At 42.5% G+C, this 26,412-nt stretch overlaps 1 protein-coding gene across 3 annotated transcripts in view; it reads right to left on the bottom strand.

Annotated features, from left to right (window-relative positions):
• Nucleotides 1-25,572, bottom strand: part of LOC125945624 (uncharacterized) — a 93,006-nt gene extending 67,434 nt beyond the window's left edge. The window contains exons 1-2 of one of the 3 annotated variants that reach the window (XM_049667811.1): nt 20,203-20,536; nt 8,364-8,697 (exon numbers count right to left, since the gene is read on the bottom strand). In XM_049667811.1, the coding sequence (XP_049523768.1) occupies nt 8,500-8,697; nt 20,203-20,478 (474 nt within the window). In that variant the 5' untranslated portion in view covers nt 20,479-20,536 and the 3' untranslated portion in view covers nt 8,364-8,499. Of the gene's footprint in view, nt 1-8,363; nt 8,698-20,202; nt 20,537-25,487 lie in introns of those variants that run through there. The other 2 variants (XM_049667809.1, XM_049667810.1) reach the window with 2 other exon arrangements.
• Nucleotides 25,573-26,412: the final 840 nt, after the last annotated feature.

Below are 26,412 nucleotides of genomic sequence, written 5' to 3'. Positions count from 1 at the left end.
CAATCGAGAGAGAAAGTTAAATTATTGTGACCAATGGAAGAACAATTTCGATTTAGGGCCTCAATGTTTTAAAAAGACTTTTCAAATATTTGAAAGTTCGAAAAAAAGTAGAAGCACGCAGTTTACAAATTAATAGGTCTGCATCAAGAACACATATCGTGGTTCTGTAAACGGCATCCATTAGATGATTCAAAGCGGACATATTCTTGATGTCAATTTATATCTTACATGAATTTGTTACGTTGTGTACAAGGGTTCTTCAAAAGCTGTACAACCATATTAGTAAATTTGTTGAGATGCATGTGTTTACATATCAATTTTGTCCGCCTTAGATGTACTATTGGATGTAATTCACAGAAATATCATATACTTTTACACTGCTGAGTTACAGAATTGTAAACTGTTTCGTTTTCAGAAAATTTGCGATATTTGCCAACTTTCATACGAAATTGACGTCCTTAATGAGAAATTCAAAACCCGCCGTAATTATAATATAAGTTCTTCTTTTAAATGCAACAAACCTCGTCAAATTTGGTGCATTGGTTGGCGAGAAAACCGAATTCTCATTTTACATGTATTTAGATATGAGGCCCCGACCTAAAGCTTCCACATCTTCCGGTAGCGTTGAGCAGCAAATACTTCATCATTATAGCTTCAGAGAACTATGCATATTTTATTTCATAATGGTTACTTAAAGCACATGGATGAAGTGTCAAGGTTTTATCACAGCTTATCCATGTAAGGGTACATTTGAGTTATATTTATATATTAGGAGAAAAAATGGGTTCATTAGGCAGAGTCAGCACAGTGGCCATACAGATTGGTTCTGCAAGTAGCATGCGCAACAATTGGGCTCCATAGACAGTACTTCGCCCTTGCGACATCTTTGCGAGGCTATTTCTTAGTGGATTATGCGAAGGTGATCTACGCAGAATTCATTTTAACCAATATATGTGCTGGGCAGGCCATGCAATGCGCAGGATGGATAACCGGTGGACCATTAGAGTTACAGAATGGATACCTAGAGAAGGGAAGCGCAGTCGAGTTGGCCTATGGCACGTGCTGGTCTATGGCTGGTGATTTATTAATTAGTCTTTTTAACACGAAAGTGTTTTATGCCGGGGTCCACCAAGACTTCACTGACGTACTTCCGTCACGGAAATACGTCAGCTTACAATGTACACGAACATAATACAAAGAAAGAAACCAGAAGAAAAAGTTCCACAAACATGCAAAATTTGGAAATCGAACCCACGACCTCTCGGTCCGCGACGATAGATCACCGAGCGTTTAACCCATTGCGCCACAAACGCATTTGCAGAGAGCTACACAGACGCGCCTTATATATCTAACACTCCTCCGTGTACCCGCGCTCTTGCTCGGGGCGGTGCCGCCGCCTACGAGCAGAAAAGAGAAGTACTGCATTATGACACTAACGCGCACCGACAGTGAACGCTTCGGTGGTCTCAGCACTACGACGCCTCAATGCCAGCATTCGAAGGGACGCTGGCATGAAGAAGCACTACCAACGCCACCTAGGTGGCGTTCACCGTACTCAGCACAGCGGAGCGTGGCCTCCGCAATTAGCTCTGAAAATGTTTCTGAAGTTGATCGCGGAGGCTGCAATTACGACGCGCTGTACGCGCTGATTTGACTCGGTGACGATTCAGTTACGTGCTTTGTCTTGCGCGTTGTATTAGTGTGTCAGTTACGTGCTTCGTCTTTCGCGTTGTGCTAGCGTGTGCAGCGTAGTGCAGCTTCCATATGCACGACGGTTGCTCATGGTCATCGACGTTGGTAGTCGTGATGGAGGAGACGTGCCACCAGGCGACAGCGTGGGTGCATCAACGCCTAAGGGCGCTTTAGCCACAAAACACCAATAGACATTATATATCAATGTGCAATAAACATTACACTACTTCTGTGAAGACACGTTTCACTTTCGTGTTCTATACCGATTCCTATATAAGAGGGATCAACCACATTTTTTTGTGTTGCTGGTTGCTCAGAGCGGAATGAGAAGACTTTTGATGTCGCCGGCAGATCGTATATATCCACATCGGAAGAGAGAGAAAGATATATACAGAATAAAAGGAAAATGCCGGGAGTTTAACCAGATGACCAGATCCGGTTTGCTACCATGCACTTGGGGGAGATGTGAGAGGCAGGTAAAGTGATAGGAAAGTAGAGAGAGACAAAGAAAGGGGACACAAATACACAATCACCGTCGGTAACTATCACGACATGCTATCAATGCACAACACAGTAGCACTTGTAGCACTATAAACATCAGTTCAGGCTATAGAGCAGCTTGTCCAAGTCGTAGTCGTATATTCTACGGCATATAGGACGAAGACTAGGTGTTATATGCCTCAAGGGCTACGTTCACTTATTTGTCAAACTTTTACTTAAAATTGTATTTTGAGTACATACTGCGTGCTATTTTGCCCAGTTTATTTTATTAGTACATGGAAGTGCGACATCTCATTGCTATTTTATTTGATTTTGAATAGTAAAACGCTTACGAGTTGTGCAAGCAGAGTTCACACCTCGTCAAACATTCACAGCTTTTTGTCTCTGCATCACAGCATATATAATTTATAGGCATGCTGGAATATATTTGAATTCACCAGGTGCATTCTCATCTTTAGCATTTTGTGTTGATTACAGTGACTGTTTGGTGTCATTTTAATCACGATTCTCTTGTGTCAACATGATCATCAGCCTATTTTACGCCTCGTTCAGGAAGAATGATTACCCCTCTCTCGGGTTAGCACCAACTTTGCATGCCTGGATGTAACCTATGCTTATTATATGACCTGATCATATGTCGCCGACAATTGCGTTTCCCTCACCTTGAAAAATACGTTTTATGCCAGCTATGGCAGATATGCCACGAATCAGTCCACAGCAGATAAATATTTGAGTAAAAAAGTAACATTTTTTCCTTCAATTCCCTTTATTTCTGTTTGCATCCGCCGCTTCCTTCCCAGAACTTTGGTTTTAATTCCAGATGAATTTCGTTTGCCTGCCGTAACGCAAACGCGGATAAGCTCAAGCTTTCACCATAACATCAGCAATTGCTTCACTTTCAAACATCTTTCATTTTCTGCATTTCTCTTTGTACAACAGCAATATCGCCAGCGTGGTCTTCTTTTCAATTGAGAGTACACGAGCGTCGATAGAGTGTGATGTGATGAAAACATGCTGGTCGTATAGTCTAAACGTCACACGCAATGAAAGAATCTTATGCCCGGAATGAAAAGCTCAGAAAAAAATAAAGATGACTGAGAGCTGGATGTGTGGCAATGAAATTTGTGCAATAGAATTCTGGGCACTGCTGCTGCAGTAAAGATCCAGAGACCATTCAGCACATCCTAATGGAATGCGACAGGATCCGCCCAGCGAGAACGGTAGATAACCTGCAACTCCCAGAAGCGCTTGGGTTTAAAGTGGGAGGAAACATCAACAGATCAGCCGTAGAGATAAGCAAGAGACGAATAGAGTACTAGTGGGAAAAAAGCTGGGGAAATATGGATCCCACCTGATCTCTTAAAATCATAGGTAGCGGTACAAGGTAAATTTTTGAAAAAGAAAAAGAATAATGAGAGGTATACGAAAATGCTACATAAAGAACATGTACAGTACATCACGCAGGGTAGGTGACTATTTGTCCCCGCACCGTTTCAAAGAGGATGTCATTATTAATCATCATCATCATCAGAAGCGCTGGAGCGGATCACGGATGCCACTTGACACATTTCTAACCGTTAGCACGCACTGGCGCGCCATGCGTTTCGGAGGCCATACGCAGGCTTCACGACAGTGGCGCTCACTGGTGCCGAGTGCTCTAGGGAAGCCTAAAAGAGGCGTCCTGCTGCAGTACATGCCTCGTGCATAACTTGTTTCGACGGTGGCAATACGTCATATCGCTGTATTGATTAAGAGATGAATTCGTTACCACTAACAGCGTTAATGAGATGAGTCCTGGCAAATCACTTACTTCTCTAGTTTTCGGCCTTTTCCATCATCATGTTTAGCGTAGCCAAATGACTACGTCCTCGGTTAACCTGCTTGTCCTTTCTTGTTCATTTCTTCCTCTATTCCTCTGTGATGTTTAGCTTTTGTTTCTTTGTGGCGGGCCTTACCTATTTCTATGGCAAAGTACACAGTGCAACAAACCTAACTGGGCTTGTAGAGGGCCGCTTTCGTCGGAGTAGTGAAGTGCTGACCTGAAAACCGCGTCTTTTTTTTTTCGTATATAAACCTAAATGCCAGCAATTCAGTCGAGGTGAGTTTACGCGAGCTCGTGGTTTTAGACTACTGACGCTCTTCACGCAGCACTTCAGTGTTTTGCGTGGTTGGGAGCTGGAGCTAAAAGCAGGTGGGTAACACTCGTTCCCAAATTGAAGCGTTTGGCAGAATAGCCCTCTGCTCTAGGATTGGCTATATGTTTAGGGCCCACTGTGTTTACCACCTTCAAGTCGGTATCTGTGCAAGGAAGAATTGAAGTGTACCGTTTTGAAGTGGATTGGCTTGTAAATATCCTAAATCGAACCTGGTTCAATTTCTACTTCTCTGCCGTTCGATGAAGCCTGAATAATAAGCATTTAGATTATGTTCGTTCTTGAAATATACCGGTAATCGTAAAGTTGTTCTTTTTGGTACCTCTTAGAGGGAAAAAATAAGTTGTGAATAATATATCATTTATTAAAAAGCGTAAACGCACAAGCAGTCCTATTTTGGTTCCCATTATTCACTCAGTAAAGATGTAGCACTTCTTTATTGTCAGGTTGTAGAGATGGTGAAAAACAAGACAGTTCTAAAAGTGTGAGGGATGAATCTAGCATTATTTCAGGCGAACATGTGCCCTGAAAAACAAGGTTTGCTCAACACACTACACTAACTACGCGCATGTTGTCCATCATCGGAATTTGATCTGCGGGTCAAGGCATCGCTTAATGAGTAATGAAACATCGTACATTACAATCCAATCACTGGCGCTTACGTGTGATGGAGAATCTGCGCAAGTACTCGCTTCACGCACGCAATCTGGTTAGGTAGCACTTATATTATAGGTAGAACTTATCGCTTATGTTATGGGAATTTCTAATATACTCGTATGCAGGCGTAAGTTCATAAAGTTGATTGATCTCAAGAAAACCTGTCCAAGCTAGATTTGGCAGTGGCTTTCTCAGAACCCTACTGCAGAATCTATATGCATGGTGCTTTCGTAATTTTGTACCAAATTTTGAAAATTACATCAATGTATTTATTGGTGACATGATCGTTTTTATAAAAGTGTCCAGATTGGTGACATCAAGATACAGAATAAGCGGAGTCGTTTTGTGCGTAAAAAATGAAGGTACGGTAATGACCTTTTTAGTAATTGATATTTGGTGGCCAAAGGCAAATGAATGTTGTTTGGACGCCGTCCTGGACGTCACCTACCTGAGTGATGAAGTGTTTTTTTAAACAAACTCCTCTAAGAGCTACGCGAGCAAATATTTTGCATTTAAAGGCTCTCTGAATGCGCAACTACTGCGAAATTAGTGTCTATAACGTTGACTTGACCTCACCGAGCCTTGCATGATCTCGCTATTTTCATCATTGGCATAGCCTGGTGAGAAGGATCCTCGCGGCAAGCGCCATTTCCTTTGTGTTCCCTTTGGTTTATCAACGGCAAGCAGTTTTAAGTTTTAATGTAGATATAGTAACGAAGGTATGTTATTGAAAGCTTGCTTTCATTAACATAACCTTTAGAGACACTATAACTACAACCTTTAGAGACAGGAAGAGAGCGGTGTGGATCAGAGAGCAAACGGGGATAGCCAATATTCTAGTTCACATTAAGCGGAAGAAATGGAGCTGGGCAGACCATGTAATGCGTAGGATGAATAACCGGTGGATCATTAGAGTTACAAAATGCATACCAAGAGATGGGAAGCGCAGTCGAGGACGGCAGAAAACTAGGTGGGGTGATGAAGTTAGGAAATTTGCAGGCGCAAGTTGGAATCAGCTAGCGCAAGACATTGGTAATTGGAGATCACAGAGTGAGGCCTTCGTCTTGCAGTGGACATAAATTGGCTGATGATGATGATGTCCTTATGGACTAGAAATCCTACCCTGAATTTTCTCTTATCTGGAAGACTTCTGCAGCAGAGACGGGGCCGTTAGTCAGCACTGCATAAGCCTCACCAGTTCTTCTATCCCCAATAAGGCCAATAATATTCCAGGTAATGTTGATAATGTCTCAAATAGCCCCATCAAGCTAGCCTCACTCGATAGGGTGCGCGTGTTGAACGTTTCCAGGTTCAGGTTCCAAGCCAGGTTCAGTGGTAGTGCATCGTCTAGCCCAAATACGTGGCCAATACCTTGCGATAGCCAATCAATAGCTAATTGATAATCGACAAATAATCAATTAATTCTGGGAAAGGCTGGGGATGACTTGGTAGTGCTTAGCCTAGCCCGAATACCAGGCCAATACCTTGCGATAGCCAATCAATAGCCAAGCTATAGCTAATTGATAATCGAACAATAGTCAATACATTCAGGGAGCTGCTGGGGATGACTTGGTAGAGCTTAGCCTAGTCCAAAAGCGAGGACTAGCTAGGTTCCCGTCAGCTCCACTGCCTATTTAGCAGTGCGCCTCCAGCGCAAGCTACGCTATTTTTTAAATTCTTTTTTAGGGGGGGGGGGGGGGCGCTTCAGTGTCGCTTTCTGAGAGATGATCCTATAGTTTCAGTTTCATTTGTGGCTTTCGCACGGATTTAAACATGGCTTGGTGTAAATTTTATAGTCCGTTTCTCTCTCCGAGGGTAGGTGTATGCCAGACAATGCACACATAAACACACACGCGCACATACGAACACGCAGACATACACGCACACACATGTTCGCACGCATGCATGCTCACACACAAACTAACATGTTCGCACAGATAATGCAGACGCAGCCAACATGCACGCACGCAAGCAAACACACATCAGGTGCACGAGCGCACCAAAGGCACATATGCAGCACACTTTCACACGCACAGACTCATGCAGGCTGTTACATATTAGATGGCAGAACGACTGCCGGTAGTCGAGGAACGAACGACCAGCACCGAGGACCGGAAAAGAGTCCTCCTTATTTTTGTGAAACGTTTTTTGTGCTCTTCCTGACCAATCACGTTGGCGCAAAAGTAAAAAGAAAAGGGAGTGTCGAAAACCGTGGTAATCTCATCTCAAGACGCAAGCTTGTACGAAAGGGCAGCACTGCAGACATAACAAGGGGCTCACTCACGGGCACACACACGCACGCAAACCCAAATGTCCTCATACACAAACACGGGCACCCATGCTCACACACGTACGGGCACACAAACACACGCACAAGCATGCGCACGCACAGCCACGCTGTGAACACGCCTAATCACTTTCTCTCCCTCTCTGCTACCTCTCAAAAACCTGCGCGTGCAAAGAAATAGATTGACACTGGTTCTGGCATCATCTTTCCAATGCGAGCTGTCATAAATCGCTTTAATGTTCAGATTTGGCGCCTCCTCCAGGGAGTGAATTTGTCTTCTGCCAGGTTGGTGCATAATGAATTGCTCCAGTTATGCGATTCACCGCTTATCCCTGACCCCCAAACAAATAATAACTACTTTAACGTACCTCTAATACTGCGACAAAGTGCCCTAAATGCATATGTTGTTTCAGCGGAATAACCTCGCGCGCTGTTAAATGTGACTTGTTGAACCTCGGCCGATATTTTAAAGTATACTTTCTTAAAAATCGTGCCTATACAGTTACGCTGATGCATTGCCGTGAACTTTCAAATAATGCCGAGGAGGTACTTTCCGAGATTTCTTGTATGAGAATTGGCATACACTGATTATGTACGCAATGTACTTGAGCCTGCCTTATGTAGTGATATGATGATTTGAAAACCACTGTGTGCCTGACGTCAGAAGCACTCGGCACTGGTTTTATGATATCCATGGGTAACAAAGACGCTGTCCTTGTGACATAGCAATATCCACCAAACCAATATTTGGGTACAGTGTTCTTAAGCAGTAGAAATTCCTAATGAAGAAACCTAGTACTCTGGTGAGGTATGTGACCATGATTACCTAATACGGCACATGTAGTCAACGCCCGAAGTACGAGAAGGCCGTTTATCATACGCATGCCTCAACGTATCTAACCACTTCACACTAGGGTGACAGCGAATCCTCATCAATAATTTTACTGGACATAGTTTATTATAATTTCTGCATTACGTCAAGGGCCGTAAATAGATAAAATGTCGTCTCGAATTTAAAGTGAGCATTGAACGGGTGTTGCAGCAATAGCTACGAGGTACCAATATAAATGTTTAAAACACATTTCCTTCAGACGACAAATTATGTGACACTGCGGCACGCTGCAGCATTTCTTTCATCAGGTATAAAACCGGGTGTTTTTGTGTTTCCCTTTTTATTGTATCACAATTCGGAAGGAACTATTCACCATTTCATTCTCCGTCACGGTCGTCTAGTGGATAGCGGCAAACCTTTTGCTCATATTCCCCTTGAAGTAAACACATGACACGACGTCCGGCTGTCGTCCGCAGTCTTTCAGGGTCACAAGTCTTCCGCAGATTCGTGAGCTTGTCATTCTCTGAAGCATGTTTGAACTTAGTGAATACTATCGTAGCAGTGTAGTTGCATTTCTGAAAATGAGGGAGGAATAGCTTAGCCATAATTTTCTCCCATCGAGTAGAAAAAAACATAAGTACAATACCCAAACTAATGGGCTGACATAGAGCGAGCGTGCGAAGTGTACGTGTATTAAGAATTGATAAAACCAATAATGTTGAAGCATTTGCTTGCCACATTTCACTGTCTTTTGTTTTTATTTGAATATACTGCAGGCCCTTCACGGTCCGTGCAGGAGTGGTACAGAAATGTAATGATCAAAAAATCAAGGTGAACAGTCAATACACTGAATGTCATACAGAAATGTAATGATAAAAAAAATAATGGTGAGAAGTCAATACACTGAATGCGGTAAATAAAAGAGTCGATATTATTGCAACACACAATATCGTTAGTTAACTTGTTCCACTGGGAAATGGTTGACGGAAAAAAGGAGTGTTTGTGAACATTAACACGACTTGGGGGAGCATAGATTGTTTTGGAATGGTTTAGTCTGGTTGAGCGTTTTGGGGAATGTTGCAAGTAATGAGAACGTGTTATCTGAAAATGACCATGGTATAATCGATAGACGAATTTTAGTCGTGAAATTGCTCTTCTCTGCGAGAGGGATTTTAGATTTGTCCTTGCGATCAGACCTGAGATACTAGACGGCCTTTAGTAATCCGAATACACAAACCTAACTGCTATATTTTGTATGCGTTCTATTTTATTTATAAGGCGTTCTTGATGAGGGCTCCAGATTAAATCAGCGTATTCTAGGCATGGCCTTATTAGTGTTTTCTACGCATTTAGTTTGAGGTGTGGTGGTACTGCGCGCAGTTTCCTTTTTAAAAAGAAGCTTTTTGACAGATGGTCGAGATGTGGGGCTCCCAGTTAAGGTTAGGCGTGAGTTTAATACCTAGATATTTTACCTGGTCGTTTTTGTTGATTATTGAGCTTCCGATCGAATATGTAAAGTTAAGCGGGAGTTTCTAATTTGTGAAAGAAATGTGATGTGTTTTTGATGTGGTCAGTTTCATGCCCATGTGTTGCACCAAGAGTAAATTATTTGCAGTGAATTGTGAAGTTCTATCTGGTCGTCTGAGTTGTGTACGACTGTGTACACGACACAGTCGTCAGCAAACAGGCGCATCTGAATTGAGTTTTTAATGGCAAACTGGATGTCATTAATGTACATCAAGAACAAGAGTGGTGCCAGAACCGATCCCTGAGGTACTCCGGAGTAGACACCGAGTGGTTGTGAAAGATGGTTGTCGATTGCAACGCTCTGTTTACGATTGGTTAGAAAACTGTTGATCCAGGATATTATTTTATTACTAATACCAATAGCCGATAATTTTGTGAGTAAATCCTGCTGCGGAACTACGTCGAACGCTTTAGAAAATTTAAAAAATGCATTTAATCGGCCATCATTATTAAGTACGTTACCTATGTCGTGAGGTTACTCAGCTAGTTGGGTTATAGTTGACAGTCTTGATCTGAAACCGTGCTGTTGTTTATACAGAAGTTCGTTTGTTTCTAGGTGAGTTATTATGGCCTCAAATAATACGTCTTCCATTATTTTGCAGCATGAGCTTGTTAATGGCACTGGGCGGTAGTTACTTAAATTTAATTTCGAGCCCGATTTATGTATTGGAATTATTGCAGCCTTGCGCCCATCGTCTGGTAACACTGATGTTTGAAGAGAAGGAGTGAATATTTTAAATAGATACTTTGATGTCCAGTTTGCGTATGGACTTAGGAATGAGTTATAAACCTGATCGGGGCCGGTAGATTTTTTAAGATCAAGCTTATGCAATAGAGAAAGTATGCCCTCTTCACTTACAGTTAATTCTACCATTGGTATTTTGACATCGTAAGGTGCTAAAACTGCATTAGTAGGACGTTTTCAAAAACTGACTGAAAGAAGTTCATCTCATTAGCAATGTGTTCAGGATCCTGAATAACATGATCCGAAATTTTTATTTGCGTTATTTTTTCTTGTTCATCTGACAAATATCGCCAGAATTTGTGAGGGTCATGCGCCATAAACGAAGGTAACGTAGTGTCAAAGAAACGGGCTTTTGCTTCCGATATTTTTGTTTTAATGTACCGATAAGATCATCTAACGTGAACTTGGTTCCCCTTTTCCGCCGTCGTTTTATTTTAATTTTTAGTTGCATTATTTCACTTGTTATCCACGGTATTCTCGGTTAATGCGCTTCTATTTATTTGGAATGAAGGTTTCTTCGCAATACTTAACAATATTTCTAAAACGCGTCCAGAGTGCTTTACATTTGTTAGTTCACTGAATGTATGAAACTGGCATTCTAGGAAACCTAGTACAGCAGGATCATTTGCGCGAGTATAATCCTTAAAGTAAGTAGTTTGTGGTTTATTTTTTTATTTTTTGTATTTTCGCGAGGTTGAAATGGAACAGGTTAGAATAAGCGCTTTGTGATTTGAAATGCCCTTATAGATGGACACGGAAGATCCTTGTAATGTACTACTTATAAGAACTAAGTCAAGTAAAGGTGATGATGTTAAAGTAATACGGGTCTTATCAGTTACCATTTGGTTCAGTGAAAACGTGAACGCCACGTCTAGCAGTGATTCTGAACTTGCGACGTCACGGCCTTCATCTGAGCGGTTGTTCCAGTCTATTCCGGGAAGGTTAAAATCCCCGGCAATAATAAGTTTTGATCTAGAATTAGTATGTTTTGAAAGGTAATCATGAATCTGATCGATGAAGTCAGGTACTGCATTTGGAGGCTGATAAACGCCCCTTACAGTTATGTTTTTGTTACAGTACGTTATTTTGCACAATAAACTTTCATGGCCGGCTATGCCATCAAGTTCTAAGGACTTTATATTGTTTTTAATTGCTATCGCAACACCGCCGCCTTTTGATCCTCTGTCCTTACGGAACAGTCTCTATGAAGGAGGAATAACTTCAGAATCACGTACACCAGGATTAAGCCATGTTTCTGTTGTTACTAAAATGTGTGGTTCATAAGACCGGATTAGGTTCTCTAATTGATCAAATTTATTTACCACACTTCGAGCATTTAGAGAAAGGATTCGTAGAGTTTTGGTACTGGGCTGTCATTTTGAAACTTTCTTGTTCTTAGAGGATTTCAGCGAAGTCGAAGTGCAAAGGGAATGATTTGAAAGACTTGCTTTCTGTATTAATTCAATTCTAATGTTCTTCACTGAGTCCCAAGTATACATTTTCTCATCGATTCTCAGTTTGTCGAATGTTAGCCTAACTTTTGCTCCGTTTGCCCTTTCAGTTGCGCTGAATGCCACAAGTGCATGCGCATTTCCCTTACTCTCTTTGAAAAATCATCGGAAACAGTTAGTGGTGTGCCTTTCAGTTGGTAGCAGCAAGATAAGATTTTGTTTTTTTCGGCGTAATCAAACAATCTAAGGATGATCTAAGAATTTTCTCATCACTTAGTAGCCTACCATTTAGTTTAAGTATACACCGATTGTCTACAATGTTTACACGACTCGCCCAACCCGATTTCCTGCTGTCAAAGTAATATAGAATATTGCCTACCCTGTTCTTTCTCTTCTGCAAGGCTCTATTCTTGTCTTCCAACATTAGGCCTATCATGCGCACGCACAGTCAGTAAGCGCGATCCTTTATTTCTTCTGTAGCTTTTTTGGTGATGTCAAAGTTTCTTCCTCACATCCCAGTGAGGAACAAGGCTACTATTAGTATGCACTGACTTTACTCTAATTATTACGCACCTAATGGAAAGGTGCCTGTGGCTGCTCGAGATGGCCTGACATATGTGCTCCAACCAATTTTTAGAGCGAAACTGTATACCTCTACCAGCCAAGGAAATTTTCGTGTCGTCGTAAGCGAAAAACGCCATGTGTCGCGAGGAGGGACATGGAAGGAAAGCGGGTTCGCGCACTCTTCCCGGCTACCCTCGCCTCTCCTTTGAAATCAGGCATACAGCATACAGATCAGCACTCGTTTTCAAAAGAAAGCCACAAAACAAGTATAAAAACCACATGATGGATTATAAGGTGCGTGGGAGCAATGGGAACACCCTCCGACGCGTTCCGGCTAAGATTAGGTTTGCAGCTCCTTCGAAAGGGGTTGACGTCATTCAAAACCCTCGTGAAACCAGTGTCTCTCGTTTCACTCTTTGTAGAGCCACGTGTGTAAATTCAAGTGACGTCACAATGGATAATAATCGTTGTGGGTGTCGTTTAGAGCTTTCTTTCTCCCATGTGTGTTTCCCGGTAAGGAGCTCGGTTGCGTAAGCTACTGAGTGGAAAAGTACCCAACACCATAGAAATCACGTAGTGACGTAACGATCTAGCAACTCATTCATTTCATTCCAGGATACCATGGGTAGACCACGGAAAGTAAGGACGCCAGAAGAACATCGTGAATACAATGTTGTTGTGAAGTAATAAAGGGTGTGGTTAAGTACATCTCACTTGTCTCTGGTTTTACTCTTTGCAGAGCCACATGTGCGAATTCAATTGACGTCTCAATGGGTAAGCGTTGTGGGTGTCCTTTACAGCTTCGCTGTCCAACCACCTTCACAGCGTGGATTGGAGACCCAGTTTTTTTTATTGCAATTTCCTTCTCATACTGCGGCTTTGTAAACAATCGGCGCAGAAATATAGTCGGTTCTTGCTCTGCTTATACAGGCCGATTAAGAATAAAAAATTCAGAGGTTTCTCGTAATTTCTCTCGTATTATTTTATTAATACGTACTGGCAGTCTTCTCTAGAATTTTATCAGGGGAAGTATTGAAATCAACGAACTGTGTTGTAAAAATAAGAAGGGAGCACTTGTGTAGATGTCATTATCGAAAAATATACAGAAAGAAAATTGTTATTTCAATGGAGTTCGAAATCAGAAAATACGCTCAGTAGTATATTGAGCCCAAAAGAATACAATGCCGATCGAAACGATACATTTTGTCATATCAGCAGTTCACAAAACGCAAACTTTATCCTGGTTGGTCGACAGGAGTTCCTCCATTCACGTTCTGTTGATACAAGACAGTGTCAGTCTATTCCTCTCCCTCTTGTTTGTCCAAGCAAGTATTCCCTAAAACATTCAGTGTGGAACGATAATAATTTGAGGGTTTGTGTCTTGGTTATCTGGTGTCGAAAAGTGAGACATATTTAGGTGCATAAATCATAATCCGGGGAAAAATATAATCAATAAATAAATTACAAGCGTCATAGTGGAGCTTGATTCTGTGGCGACAGATTTGCTGCATTTCTTGGAATGTGGGTTGGTGAATTCGTAATTCTGTATTTATAGTTGACAATGCCAACCACGTTCTTTTGGATACCTTCTAATTTGTTTATATCTTGTTTAGTGTAGGGGTACTATAAGATGCTAGCTCTTGCTAATATAGACCACACGTACGAATTATGTACTAGTAGTTGCGTAACTTGGTGCGTGGTGTAGACGACCTTTTAAATCTATTAAAATGACGTCCTCTATTAGACGTTTCATCGGACATTATGAGGTAATAACAAACCAAGGTACTTAAGCTATTAGATTGCAATTAGACCTGCGTATACTTACATACAAATTCACAGTTTTTTTCTAGCATCGTTCTTGCTAGTATTTTTTAGTTTCTAGTAGTAGGTGCCTTAAGCGTCATCTACCACAGTGAGCCACTTACTCACACTTTCCGACGCGATGGTCAGTACAGCATGACCACCATCGCAGTAATTCGATAATAAGGAACGAGGCATCATGTAAACAGTCTTATATTGACTTGATTATTATAGACAGATTATTGATGAATATGACAAATGCAACAGGTAGCACAACGACACCTAGACGTACTCCGGCAGCGACGTGTACTAAATCAGGGGCTCGATTGTCAATCTGAACAAATCGGTTACGCCCAGTAGGCAATGTGTAAACCACGCAAATGTGTATTCCGGCCTGATTCCATCTTAACCAGTATTTTACTATTTTTCGTGTGAAACATTTGGTTAGCTGTGAAAACTTTGTTGGCATTGACTAAAATATCGCCGGATGCTTTTTCTACTCGATGAATGTGCAATGTCTTCACGTCTTCGGGTATTTCTACTGAATCTAACACCCTTTCATATTCTCTCAAGACATAATAATGATGCTGGTTGCAGGCCACAGGCTTCGAAATAACCCATTTTATGACATAAATAAGGCCCACTGTTCAACATAACTTCGTAAACCTAAGCGTGTATCAATTCTTTTGGCTGATTTAACTCAAATGTTCATCATCAGCCTATATTTATGTCTCTCTTGCGCTAGCTGATTTCAAGTTGCGCCTGCAAATTTCCTAACTTCGTCACCCCACCTAGTTTTCTGCCGTCCTCGACTGCACTTACCTTCTCTTTGTATCCATTCTGTAGCTCTAATGGTCCACCGGTTATCCACCCTACGCATCACATGGGCTGCCCAGCTCCATTTTTTTCCTCTTAATGTCAACTAGAACATCGGCTATCCCCGTTAGCTCTCTGATCCACGCCAGTATCCTCCTGTCTCTTAACGTTAGGCCTAATATTTTTCGTTTCACCGCTCTTTGTGCGGTCCTTAGCTTGTTCTCCAGATTCTTTGTTAACATCGAAGTTTCTGCCCCATATGTTTGCAGCGGTAGAATGCAATGATTGTACACTTTTCTTTTCAATGACAGTGGCAAGCTCCCAGTCCGGATTTGGCAATGCCTGCCCTATAGACTCCCACTCAATTTTATTCTTTTGTAAATTTCCTTCTCATGATCAGGGTTCCCTGTGAACCTAGATAAACGTACCAATTTACAGACTCTAGATGCTGACTAGCGATCCTGAATTCTTGTTCCCTTGCCAGGCTATTGAACATTATCTTTGTCTTCTGCATATGAATCTTCAACTCAACTGTTACACTTTCTCGTCTAAGGCCCTCAATAATTTGTTGTAATTCGTCTCCATTGCTGCTGAATAGGACAATGTCATCTGCAAACCGAAGGTTGCTGATATATTCGCCCTTGATCCTCAATCCTAAGCCTTCCCAGTCTACGAGCTTGAGTACTTCTTCTAAGCATGCAGTGAATAGCATTGGAGAGATTGTGTCGCCTTGCCTGACCCTTTTTGATAGGTAACTTTCTACATTTCTTGTGGAGAACCAAGGTAGCTGTGGAATCCATGTAGATATTTGCCAAGATATTGACGCATGCCTCCTGTACTCCTTGATTACGCAATGCCTTTATGAGTGCTGGTATCTCTACTAAATCATATGCCTTTTCATAATCTATGAAATCCATAAAGAGATGTTGATTGTACTCCGCAGATTTCTCGATTACCTGATGGATGTAATGGATATGATCTATTGTAGAATATCCCTCCCTGAAGCCAGCGTGTTCTCTTGGTTGACTGAAGTCAAGTGTTACCCTGATTCTATTCGAAATTATCTTAGTTAATATTTTATGCAACACCGAAAGCAAGCTAATTGGTCTATAATTATTCAATTATTTAACGTCTCTCTTCTTATGGATTAGTATAATGTCGGCGTTCTTCCAGCTCTCTGGTACACTTGAAGTCGAGAGGCATTGCATATAAAGGACCGCTAGCTTTTCAAGCATGATATCTCCTCTATCTTTGATTGAATCGACTGTTATTCCATCTTCTCCGGCAGCTTTTTCTCTGGTCATGTCTTGCAAGGCCCTTTGAACTACATCGCTACTCATAGAAGGAGCCTGTGGATCATGTTCATCACCACTTGGAGTAAAAGTAGCTTGGCTGCTCTGGTGAAGTGTACAGTCCAGTTTAGGATTCTTACGCTGCTTTTACTATGTCATCGAAATTGCTGATAACATTGTGATGTAAGAAGGCTCATATTGCCCATGTAAAAATGTCTTCCCATCAATGCATTTGTGTTCAAAAGTGAAGCAGACTTTAAGGGAATCGGTGTAAGCTCGGACTTTGTAAGCTGGGTTTCCCACATCGTGGGTTGCAGTGAAGCTTACTCATAAAGAAAAATGTGATCCCAACGAGTCCCGATAACGCTATCTCATTCCACTCTGAAACCCGAAGCTTAATAGTCCTCCAATTTTGAACTGCTAGCATATTTTTTAACATTGCCAACCAAGCCTCTGATGTAGATACAGTTTCTTGCGGAGTAGATCAAGATAGAATCCTGTCTCTGGTCCTATTCGTCATCTTTTATAAAGATTTGCCTAGCAAGGTAAACTTCAATGTAAGACTTATTTGTAGATTACGACATTGTTTTTAACACTGACGAGGTTGAAACAGTAAGGAACAATACATTGAAAACTAAATACCCTACTGAAATGACATCGATATTCCCAATCACTCTCACATCCAATAACGTCACATGACATTTCGGAAGAACTAGCTTTTACATGGGAACTGATATGTTTAATGTCAGGGTAATTGACATTGGAGTTATGGAGTACAATGATTTTTCAATAAGGTAAGTGGCCCACAGGCTGGCAGATGACTTTTGACACTACGAAATGTGCAGTGAGAATAACAAGAGACAGAAAAAAAAAACTGTATTCCAGTGCACCATCAATATCGCAGCTCTCACTATAGTAACAAAGCGCTAGTACCTTTGTGTTTTAATGGCTGATGAGACCTCCACTTAGACCATGTCATTTCAACAGAAATAAAGAGTCGCCCATACATAAGGCGTCAACCTCTGTCTTACATCTCGCGAACCTAAGTTACTAGCCTAGAACGAGCACGTAAGATCAGGGGCGGAATTCTGTAAGAGTCTACTACTGTCCATTTCGGCTGTCGCTGATTGGCTGCTGCTCGACGTGTAGGAAGGAGACTGGCTGGCACCTTCCTGCACGTCAAGCAGGAGCCAATCAGCGACAGCCGAAATGGACAGTCCTCTAGGTAGACTCTTACAGAATACCGCCCCTGTATTAGAATATGCCAATATAGAATGCTACCCCTTTACTAAACAGGCTGTAACAATTAACCTAGCAGATATACAGAAGAAGTCAGCTAGCCTTTTGTACAATGAACATACGTTTGATGACATTTCACCTCTATCGAAATGCGCAGTCGAAGTGCTAAAACGCCCGTGTGCTTGCGTTTAGTGCACGTTAAATAACCCCAGGTGGTCAAAATATTCCGGAGCCCTCCACTACAGCGTGCCTCATAATCAGAACTGGTTTTGGCGCATAAAACACCAGAAAGAAGACTACCAACGGAGCTTCTAAACATTCCAGAAAATCCGTCACTACAGTATGGAGCTCGATTGCCCCAACTAAAATTAACGCATCTTCTAATTTAGAACAATTATAACACAGACGCACGAAAATACGCCTCAATTTGAAACACAATATCAACAAAACACAAACACTCACAAGCAACTAAAGAATACTCGTTTCACACCGACTGTTACAGGTATTAGTTCTTTCATAAACTACAGAATAATAGAATAGCTTGAGCCCATCTCGTGTCAACAAGACATCATCGCATGAATTCCTCTTTGCCATCCAGGATAACGTTTCTAAATTATAAACTACATATATTATGACACGTCCTGTTTAGCTGTTCGTCGATTTAGGAGTGATCCTTCTGCCAAGTGTATTTTTCGAAATACGAATCTCCTAAAAAGATAATTTCTACAATATTTTATTGCGCTTTCTTGAGTATTCAAGCAAAGCTTGTTATAACGTACAAATTTCGGTGGCATCCGTGTCCGCAAAAACTATCACCATCAGGAATGCCTCGAGCGTCGTCGCCTAGCTTCTTCCAAAGGCAACAACAACAACAACAACAACCGCTGGCACGTTGGCGCCTCCAGGCGAAACCGCGTAAACGCACTCGTGCCATTGCTCCCGCGTTCGTCGTGAACGTCGTTTTCCAGATCTGGCTCCGTTGCCGCGCATCATCCCAGCATAGAATTTCACTTCTCTTCTGTCAACGTAATGGCGAGACCGCGTTTAAGGGGTATGAGCAATTTATTGTCTTACGTGACGGACAGATTTAATTTTGAAGCAATTTAATTTTGAGTATTCGCAAGTAGCAATGGCGGGCGGTTGCTGTTAACCAAGCCGCCGAGCAAGCTCGATACATCGAACACAAGCGTTTGTGGTTCGACAACAACTTGTCCCTCATCTTTGTGATCCGCTCCGACGAACAGCGTTTAAACAAGTATGAAGAGATATTATAAGGCAGGATCAAGAACAATGGCACATTCCAGTAAAAATAAAGTTGATGGCGAAGGGGCGGTCAGGTATACAAACGGGCAAGCTACGCTTATCAGCCATCTTCATGGAGTGGAAGGGCTGGCGAATTTTTATTTGTTATAATGTAACATATTTTTGTTCATGTGTACCCCTCCTGCTGTTGTTGCATTGTTTACGAGTGTTTTAGTTTAGTCTTTATAGAGTGTGCTTATTCTAATTGCATTTTCTGATTTCTTGGTCTTTGTTATATTTCGTTTTATATTTTTTTGTTAAGTTACGTTGTCAATAATTTATAGCTTTCACGTGACGTCACGCACCCACCTTATCACCGTTTTGGGGCACCAACATGGCGACTACGAGCACTTCACTCCAATCCATCTTATTGAAAGCTTTCACGTGACGTTATGGGCCCAGCTTATCATCGTGTCGGTACACCAACATGGCGGCTACAATGACGTGGTGCAAGCCATCTATATATAGTTTTTATTATTTCAATTTATTTATTCATGTACGCCCCTGTTGCTAAAATCCGGCGAAAAATAGGCAGTATGGATTATAAATACATAAATGGCCCTCTGAATGCAAGAAACCTGTCGTGCAAATATTGATGTCATGTACCAACCCAAATGTGCCTTGGAGATTTTTCATGTAGTCCATTTCACAAATACTCAGAATTCCTGCCAACCTACCTGGCAACAGTATATTATGTCAAAAATATGTTGCCTGAGTACTAATGCAAAGAGCTTACGGAATTCTGGACCCATGAGAATATTAATTCATTCCCTGCTAAGCAACTGTTTTTTTTTTGTGTACTCATTTTTGACTACTTCCATAATATTATCACTACTTTATTACTACCTAATATTATACCACTACCATAATATTATACTACTCGTCCAGTGCGACAGACACCGCGAACGATGCCCAACTTGCCATTGTTTAGTTGACTATTTCATAATTAGGCAAGTATACATGCACGCACATATCTTCGGGCAAAATACTTTCAAAGGCTGCGCTAACACCCGGTGACCTAGCGCTTCTGTGAATATGAATGCAACATACAGAAATGGTGACGGTGTTCGGTGAATTTGGGTAGCGGAAAAGCAATCGAAAGCCACTTCCCCACCCCAGAAACAGTTAAAGGTATTGTTCTCGCGTTGTTTCACGCCTAAAAATTTCAGCGCGAAACATGTAGTAGGAAGCTCTGTGATAACTACTCGAAATCCTTAACTCAGAAAAAGTATCGGCATAACTCGTCAACTCAAAATATGGCACTTCTAAAGAAGGCAAGATGCTTCAGTTCCGCCAGTTGATGGGATAAAAGAGGAAGAAAATCGTGAAAAATGTCCAACTGACCTTCGTCACCAGTCTCAAGTTGCCGTGGTTTAAACTGTCGTGAGCCCATTTCACCTTTATCTCCTTCCAACCTCCTGTTCCTAAATCCAGCTTCACAATTGTAGTTTTTCGCGCATGCGGCTTTCGAATCATGGGCACAGTGGCGTTATACAGAAGCGGGACGGGGCTGCGCCAGTCATCCGGAACGTGCCAACGAAAGAGCTCGAGACACTGGTTTGCAGGCACTTCCGGATCTTCCCCCTTGACTTCGCTACCAGGATCACAAGTTACCAACATCACTGTTCCGCTGATACTGTAATTGAAATGAAAATACTTTATTGTTTCAACGAACTGCAATGTTGCCTACGTTGGCTTATTTTCTTCTGTTCATCGATAGTCTAAGTAAGACTCCCAAGCACTAGCTATAAGCCCATCAAAAAGACAAAATGAATGGAAACATTGGTTTTACCCTCGGAAATGCCATGCTTGGTCACCGTGAACAACAGAAGAAAACCACAAATGATCAGTTAAAACATTTTGCAAGTTGACCGCAAAAAAAATAAAAACTGGAAAAAAAAACGAGTGCGCACAGAGCTTAAGTTAACGCCTTATGACATTGGAACGTATGTTAAAAAAAACACAATGAAGTATAGAGTGATGAATGTCAAGCGACACTCTACTGAAGTAGAAATGTGGGATCAGCTACACAAAGCACTGCGAAGCAATGTTTTAGCATGCTTTGGCGTGGTCATGTTATCGTTTATCGGTCATAGTGGCTAACTGTTGGTATTTTATCATTGTTATCTGATTGGTTGAGTCGTGTCACCATTATTAATTATATTTTTTATGGAAATACAGGGTAAATTATTAAATTTGGTTAGTCCAGCACGAAAGTAATCTTTTACCCCGTCATTACTTGGATGTTACATTTCCGTGCCGAATAAAATACTTACGTTTACTGTTTCAAGAATTTCACTCCCGCTGTTCGAAAGCACCAATTTTATTCGCCAGATTCGAAGCCTGTCATTTTGAATAACTATTGGAGGTGTGATAGGAGTTTGTGATAGGGGTTAGACTGTGTTTGTATTGCGCAGCCGAATGTGTGTGACTGTTGTGTCAGGAGGAAGTGTCAGGTGGAAAATCACTCGACCAACTAGTGATGCCAAAAGACCTTAGGGTGAAGTTGATGAAGTTAGCACATGAAGGGACCCTCGCCGGTCACCAGGGTGTGACGAGAACGGTGGACCGCCTAGGTACTGAATTTTTCTGGCCAGGGGTCCAGTATGGAGACGAAACGGTTTGTGAAATTGTGTTACGTCTATCAACGAATAGTGCCACGTCGTTTAGTCGGATCCGCTCCACTAAAGACGATGACTGTAAATAACCCCGTACGAATAGGCAGTTATGCTACTAAAGGAGCTGTTACAGCAGCCGGTACTGAACGCTCCAGACTTGAGCAACCACTTTTTGCTACGCACGGACGCATCTTCTAGAAGTCTCAGAGCAGTTGTTTCGCAAGAACACGATGGACGTTTGCTCCCCGTGTCCTACGCTAGCCGGAAGCTTCTCCCGCGTGAAGCTGCCTATTCCACAAGTGAGAGAGAGTGCGAGCGCTTCGTCATTGGGGGGGCTTTCGATACTCCGCCGTGCTAGAATCCTCCTCGACTTCTTGAACTTGGGGGGAAATATGATAGGAGTTTGTGATAGGAGTTAGACTGTGTTTGAATTGCGCGGCCGAATGTGCGTGACTGTTGTGGTGCGCGATGGACGAGGAAGAGGAAGAGCCGGTGCCAGGCGCTAAAGGGGCAGCCATGTCACCAGTCTATACTTTACACCTGGTTAGTGCGACATCTGTCTTTTTTGTCTTTTACTTGGCATTTCTTGCTTTCTTGTTTTAAAATATGAATTTTCTTTAGCATTCCCACTGCCGCCAGATTCTTGGCCTATCCCCCTTAGTGGGTGCGAGCCATAACGGAGGTGTATCATCATCATCATCATCATCATCATCATCGTCACCAGTCTGAGCTGCCGGGTCTGGGCTTTCGTCCCGAACGAGCCAAGCAGTGCATCTACCCAAGGCCGGTGTTTCTGGGTGAGCTGGGAGAGCGGGCCGGGCTGTCCTTGTGCCTGGTCTGAGCCTTCGTGCCTCATGAGCCGAGCTGTCCATCTACCCTAGGCCGGTGTTCCTGGGTAAGCTGGGAAAGCAGGTCTCGCTGTCCCTGTGCCTGATCCGGCATGCTGCACTGCTGTGTGGGCATATGACGCCGGCGTGTTTCGGTGCAGCTGTGGTGGGCTGACGTCCCGACACAGCTGTCACGCGAGTGGCTCATGTGCCGGGCCTCCGCCCCGGCCTCCATCCCCTGCGCCACCCGCTGCTAGATTCATCACTGACTCCTCGTGATGTGAGTGTGTGACACCGACACGCTATTAGACTTCATCCGACAGTGACGCTGTATGAAAGCGACAGACAACTAACAAGTTAATTGGGCGTGTGTTCTCGTGTACGTTGTCCTAGTCCCGTCCCCGTGTCATTAAAGCCTCTCTGTGTTCATTGTGCCATCTCTGTGTGCTTGAGGCCTGGGCCCACATCATCACCACAGAGGGCATCCCACATTTCTTTAAGCACAACTGATGACTATTAGACAGCTATAGTTTCCTGTGCGTACATATAAGGTCTGCGAAAGCAACGATAAAGCGTTATCAAAATGTCCACATGCACATAAAGTATAGACCATTCTCGCATCTGACGAACGCACGATAAATCTGTGCGCTTGTGTTGTGGGCCTGAAGGGCTCACAACACGGGTACATGAAGGGTTCTACCTACTGCGCTCGCGACAAACTCCCGCTCAGTCTTGATCATCAAGAGGGTGCCAGTGTCATCCCACAAGGGAAGGGCACTGGTTGGAAGCGATGATCACAATGAACGGCGCAACACACTTTGCAGCTCAAAACCGTGCAGTAAGAGCACCACTACGTAGTACAAACACGAGCTTCGTGCATTTAACAAAGCATGGCTCCGACTCCAGCTAGCTTTGACAAACCTGGCTTTCGAAGCGTGTATGCCTGCCGACACAGGGCATAAACGAGCATAGTAATGCGAATAGGAGTATTACTCTTGTCAGCGCTCGGGGTAAGCACAAGAAGTTTATAGTATAATGAAAAAAAAAAAGCAGGAAAGAGATCAATCGCAGAGCAGCTGGTACAGACATAGGTAACTGTACGGTACATAGATAGATGTTTTTGTTGAAGAGAACGATGATCAAGGAAAGCTAGCAATTTGCGAGACTGCAATAGATGTAAAACTTTATAAGCTCAAGCAGAATAACTGAATATTTGACAGCACCCTGTTTCAGTGAATATACTAAACAAAATCGTCGTCTTCATCACAATAATTATTTTTATCATCAAACAAGAAGGCTATATTTGCCCACACTGAGCTATAAACGTGCTGAGTGATTAAAGCGTATAACGCAAGACTATGCTCACATTCCGGTGTGCAAGGCGTTTATGCAGCGGAATATAAAACTGCCTCTATATATAAAATATGGTCTACACGTCATTATTGCTGCAGCTTCCCACATTGCCGACGTAAAAATGGTGAGCTATTCGTAGGTAAACTTCCCAGAGCAGCTACGCACTCAGATTAGCTGGCCTCGAGCACTTCTGAAAACTTCAGGTATAAACTACCATGAAAAAAAAAGAAGACTGCCCTATGGCCCAGACTAAAGGCTCAGCGCACTGCCAATTACAGCAAAGTCATTCAACACGCAATGTGTAGGCATTTTTCTTTTCTTGTATCGCTTGATACCATAACAAGACACCGATGACACCCAACAGGCTGAATTGCGTTAAATAGACTTGGAGTCTAGCAAGTGTGACGCGCTAGTGTTGTAAAAAACTGCGTTTTGTTTGATTCAACCTTTTTAAGCTTCACATTGCATTCGATAACTCATGAAATTTGAATTTGAAGTTCTCGACAGCCTTGCTATATTTTTTTAGGCATTAGAAGCACAGGGTCCGCTCCAATAAGAACGCATTCTGAACACCCAAGCTCACCATAAAAACTTCCCCGTGTAACGTGCATTGGTGCACGTTAAGGTAACCCAGGTGGTAAAGATAAACCCAGAGCTCCCTACTACGGCGTGCTTCCTAATAAAACCATGGTTTAGGCACGTAATGCCCCAGAATAATATATTTAATCATAAGAAACTCAATCCCTGGTAGTACATTAAATCTACGCAATGCCGAGTGCCGTTTTATTGCCTTAACTGAAATACTCTCCAACTTGGCCGCCCCATAACACATGAATAACTGATGCCGTATTGCTTTATGGCTGCTGTTAATTACGTCAAAACCGACAGGTTGAGAATTAATTTTAACACAAACAGTTAGTTGTTCTCTTGATCAGCTGTATTTAGGCCACAGAAGGTTAAGGAAAGATCTTAGCTGCAATAGAAGAAGGCTTCTAATGGGAACAGACATCAACCTGAAGAAGCCATACGTGCACATACGCGGCGCCCCGGCCCATGACACATGCGGAAAGCACTATAATTTTCCATTGCGATACTTGCGAATGATTGATTGTAGTGCCACCAGAAAAAGCCAATAATGTTATCTTTGCTTGATTATGTTTTGTGAAAAGCACGAATTGATCACGCACCTTTAAGTGGTTGCACAATCACTTTGACAAGCCCAGGGGTAAAAGGTGGCGTTTCCTGCAGTGGAACATTCAATAAATGGGACAAATGCGCCTCATATTCTTGGTAGTTATGGACATCGTCCAACACGTACAACGAGTGAGAAAAACCGCACGTTTGATGAGTTCTTCGTGACTGCTGCTTGCACTGGATAATCAACTCAGCCAGGAGAGTGAGCCACCTAGTAAGGCGTTTCTTTTCTATTGAGCCGGAAGTCGTAACGATGCACAATTCTTGATAATCACAGGACTGGGTAGCTTGCCTTCAATTCATTAAGGAAGCATCGTACGAACAGCATTGATATCTGTGTGCTACCGGAGTGATGTCATTAACGGGCTGATAACGTACCCTGTCGTTTTTTTTCGTCCTTTTTTCTAATTGATATTGCTACCATAATGACTTACTACGAGGTCAAGTAAACGTACCAGCGCAACACCAAACCTCTGGTGCTCCTGTCCTCTTAAGTTTCAAGCTCCGCATACCGACGGCTGAGGTTCGCATTCCAACTGATGTGCCTACTTCTGGTAATCGCCAGTAAAACCAATTTGTAGTGCACTTGCTCTTTCAAAAATCAATGATAGGAACGCAGTTTTTACTGCGGCCTCACCTGTCCATTTGCTGGCTGGTTTGTATCGAGCTGTCGCTCTCCTCCGCTTGTTCAGAACTAACTGTTAAGCAAAGCCCTTAAAAGAAAGAGAAAGAAAGAAACCGAAATACCGTGAAAACAAATACATAAATTTTACCAAATACATATTCCTAAAGCGACCGGCAACCAATATTTATGGTGCCATTTTATGTGTTTGTGTGTGTGTGTGTGAGAGAGAGATAGAGAGAGAGAGAGAGATAGATAGATAGAGAGATAACAGCACCTTTACTAGTCAGTGTCCAAATCGGCAGTGGTAACACTTAGAACGTCATGGGACGTTTGTTATCAGAATATTTCGATCTGAAGTGGTCTTCAGATGGAGCCGTCTTCATGAGGGGGCCACCAATATACTGTTTATTTCATCTGCTCATTGTGTATAATTTTTTTTGCACAATTGCTCTGTAATAGTTTGGACATTTTAACACGATAGCGTTAAGGGTCCCGTCGGCGTCGGTGTCGGCATCGGTGTTAAACATCGGCGTCTCGCGGAAATAATCATGCTGAACCACATCATCCCGAACCACCACAAACGGCGGATCCTTGGCATGGCGCAAGGCGTTAGTCAAAGAAATTAAATTTCTCAAACTAAAATCCGTCAAAAAATCGTAAAGTACGACTTAACCACAGCCTAGAGATGTGATAGCGTCGGATTGTAATTGAGTTAAGCCTGATAAGCAACCGGGGACCTTTGAATGCTATCACGTTGTACCTTTCAAGGCGAAGCTTAAGCGTCCTCCGATTATGATGGTGTTTCGCTGTACTTCAGTTCTAGGCAAAATAGAGGGGAATGTTGAAAACCAAGCCTATCTAAATTTTCATCGTGCCCCATGTCGTAGAATATACGCTGTCGGTGTCGGCGCCAACGGCGTCTAATAATGCTTTCGCG

This window comes from Dermacentor silvarum, chromosome 5 (genome assembly GCF_013339745.2).
Source record: "Dermacentor silvarum isolate Dsil-2018 chromosome 5, BIME_Dsil_1.4, whole genome shotgun sequence".
Classification (NCBI taxonomy): domain Eukaryota; kingdom Metazoa; phylum Arthropoda; class Arachnida; order Ixodida; family Ixodidae; genus Dermacentor; species Dermacentor silvarum.
This window is presented reverse-complemented; position numbering and strand designations above follow the sequence as displayed.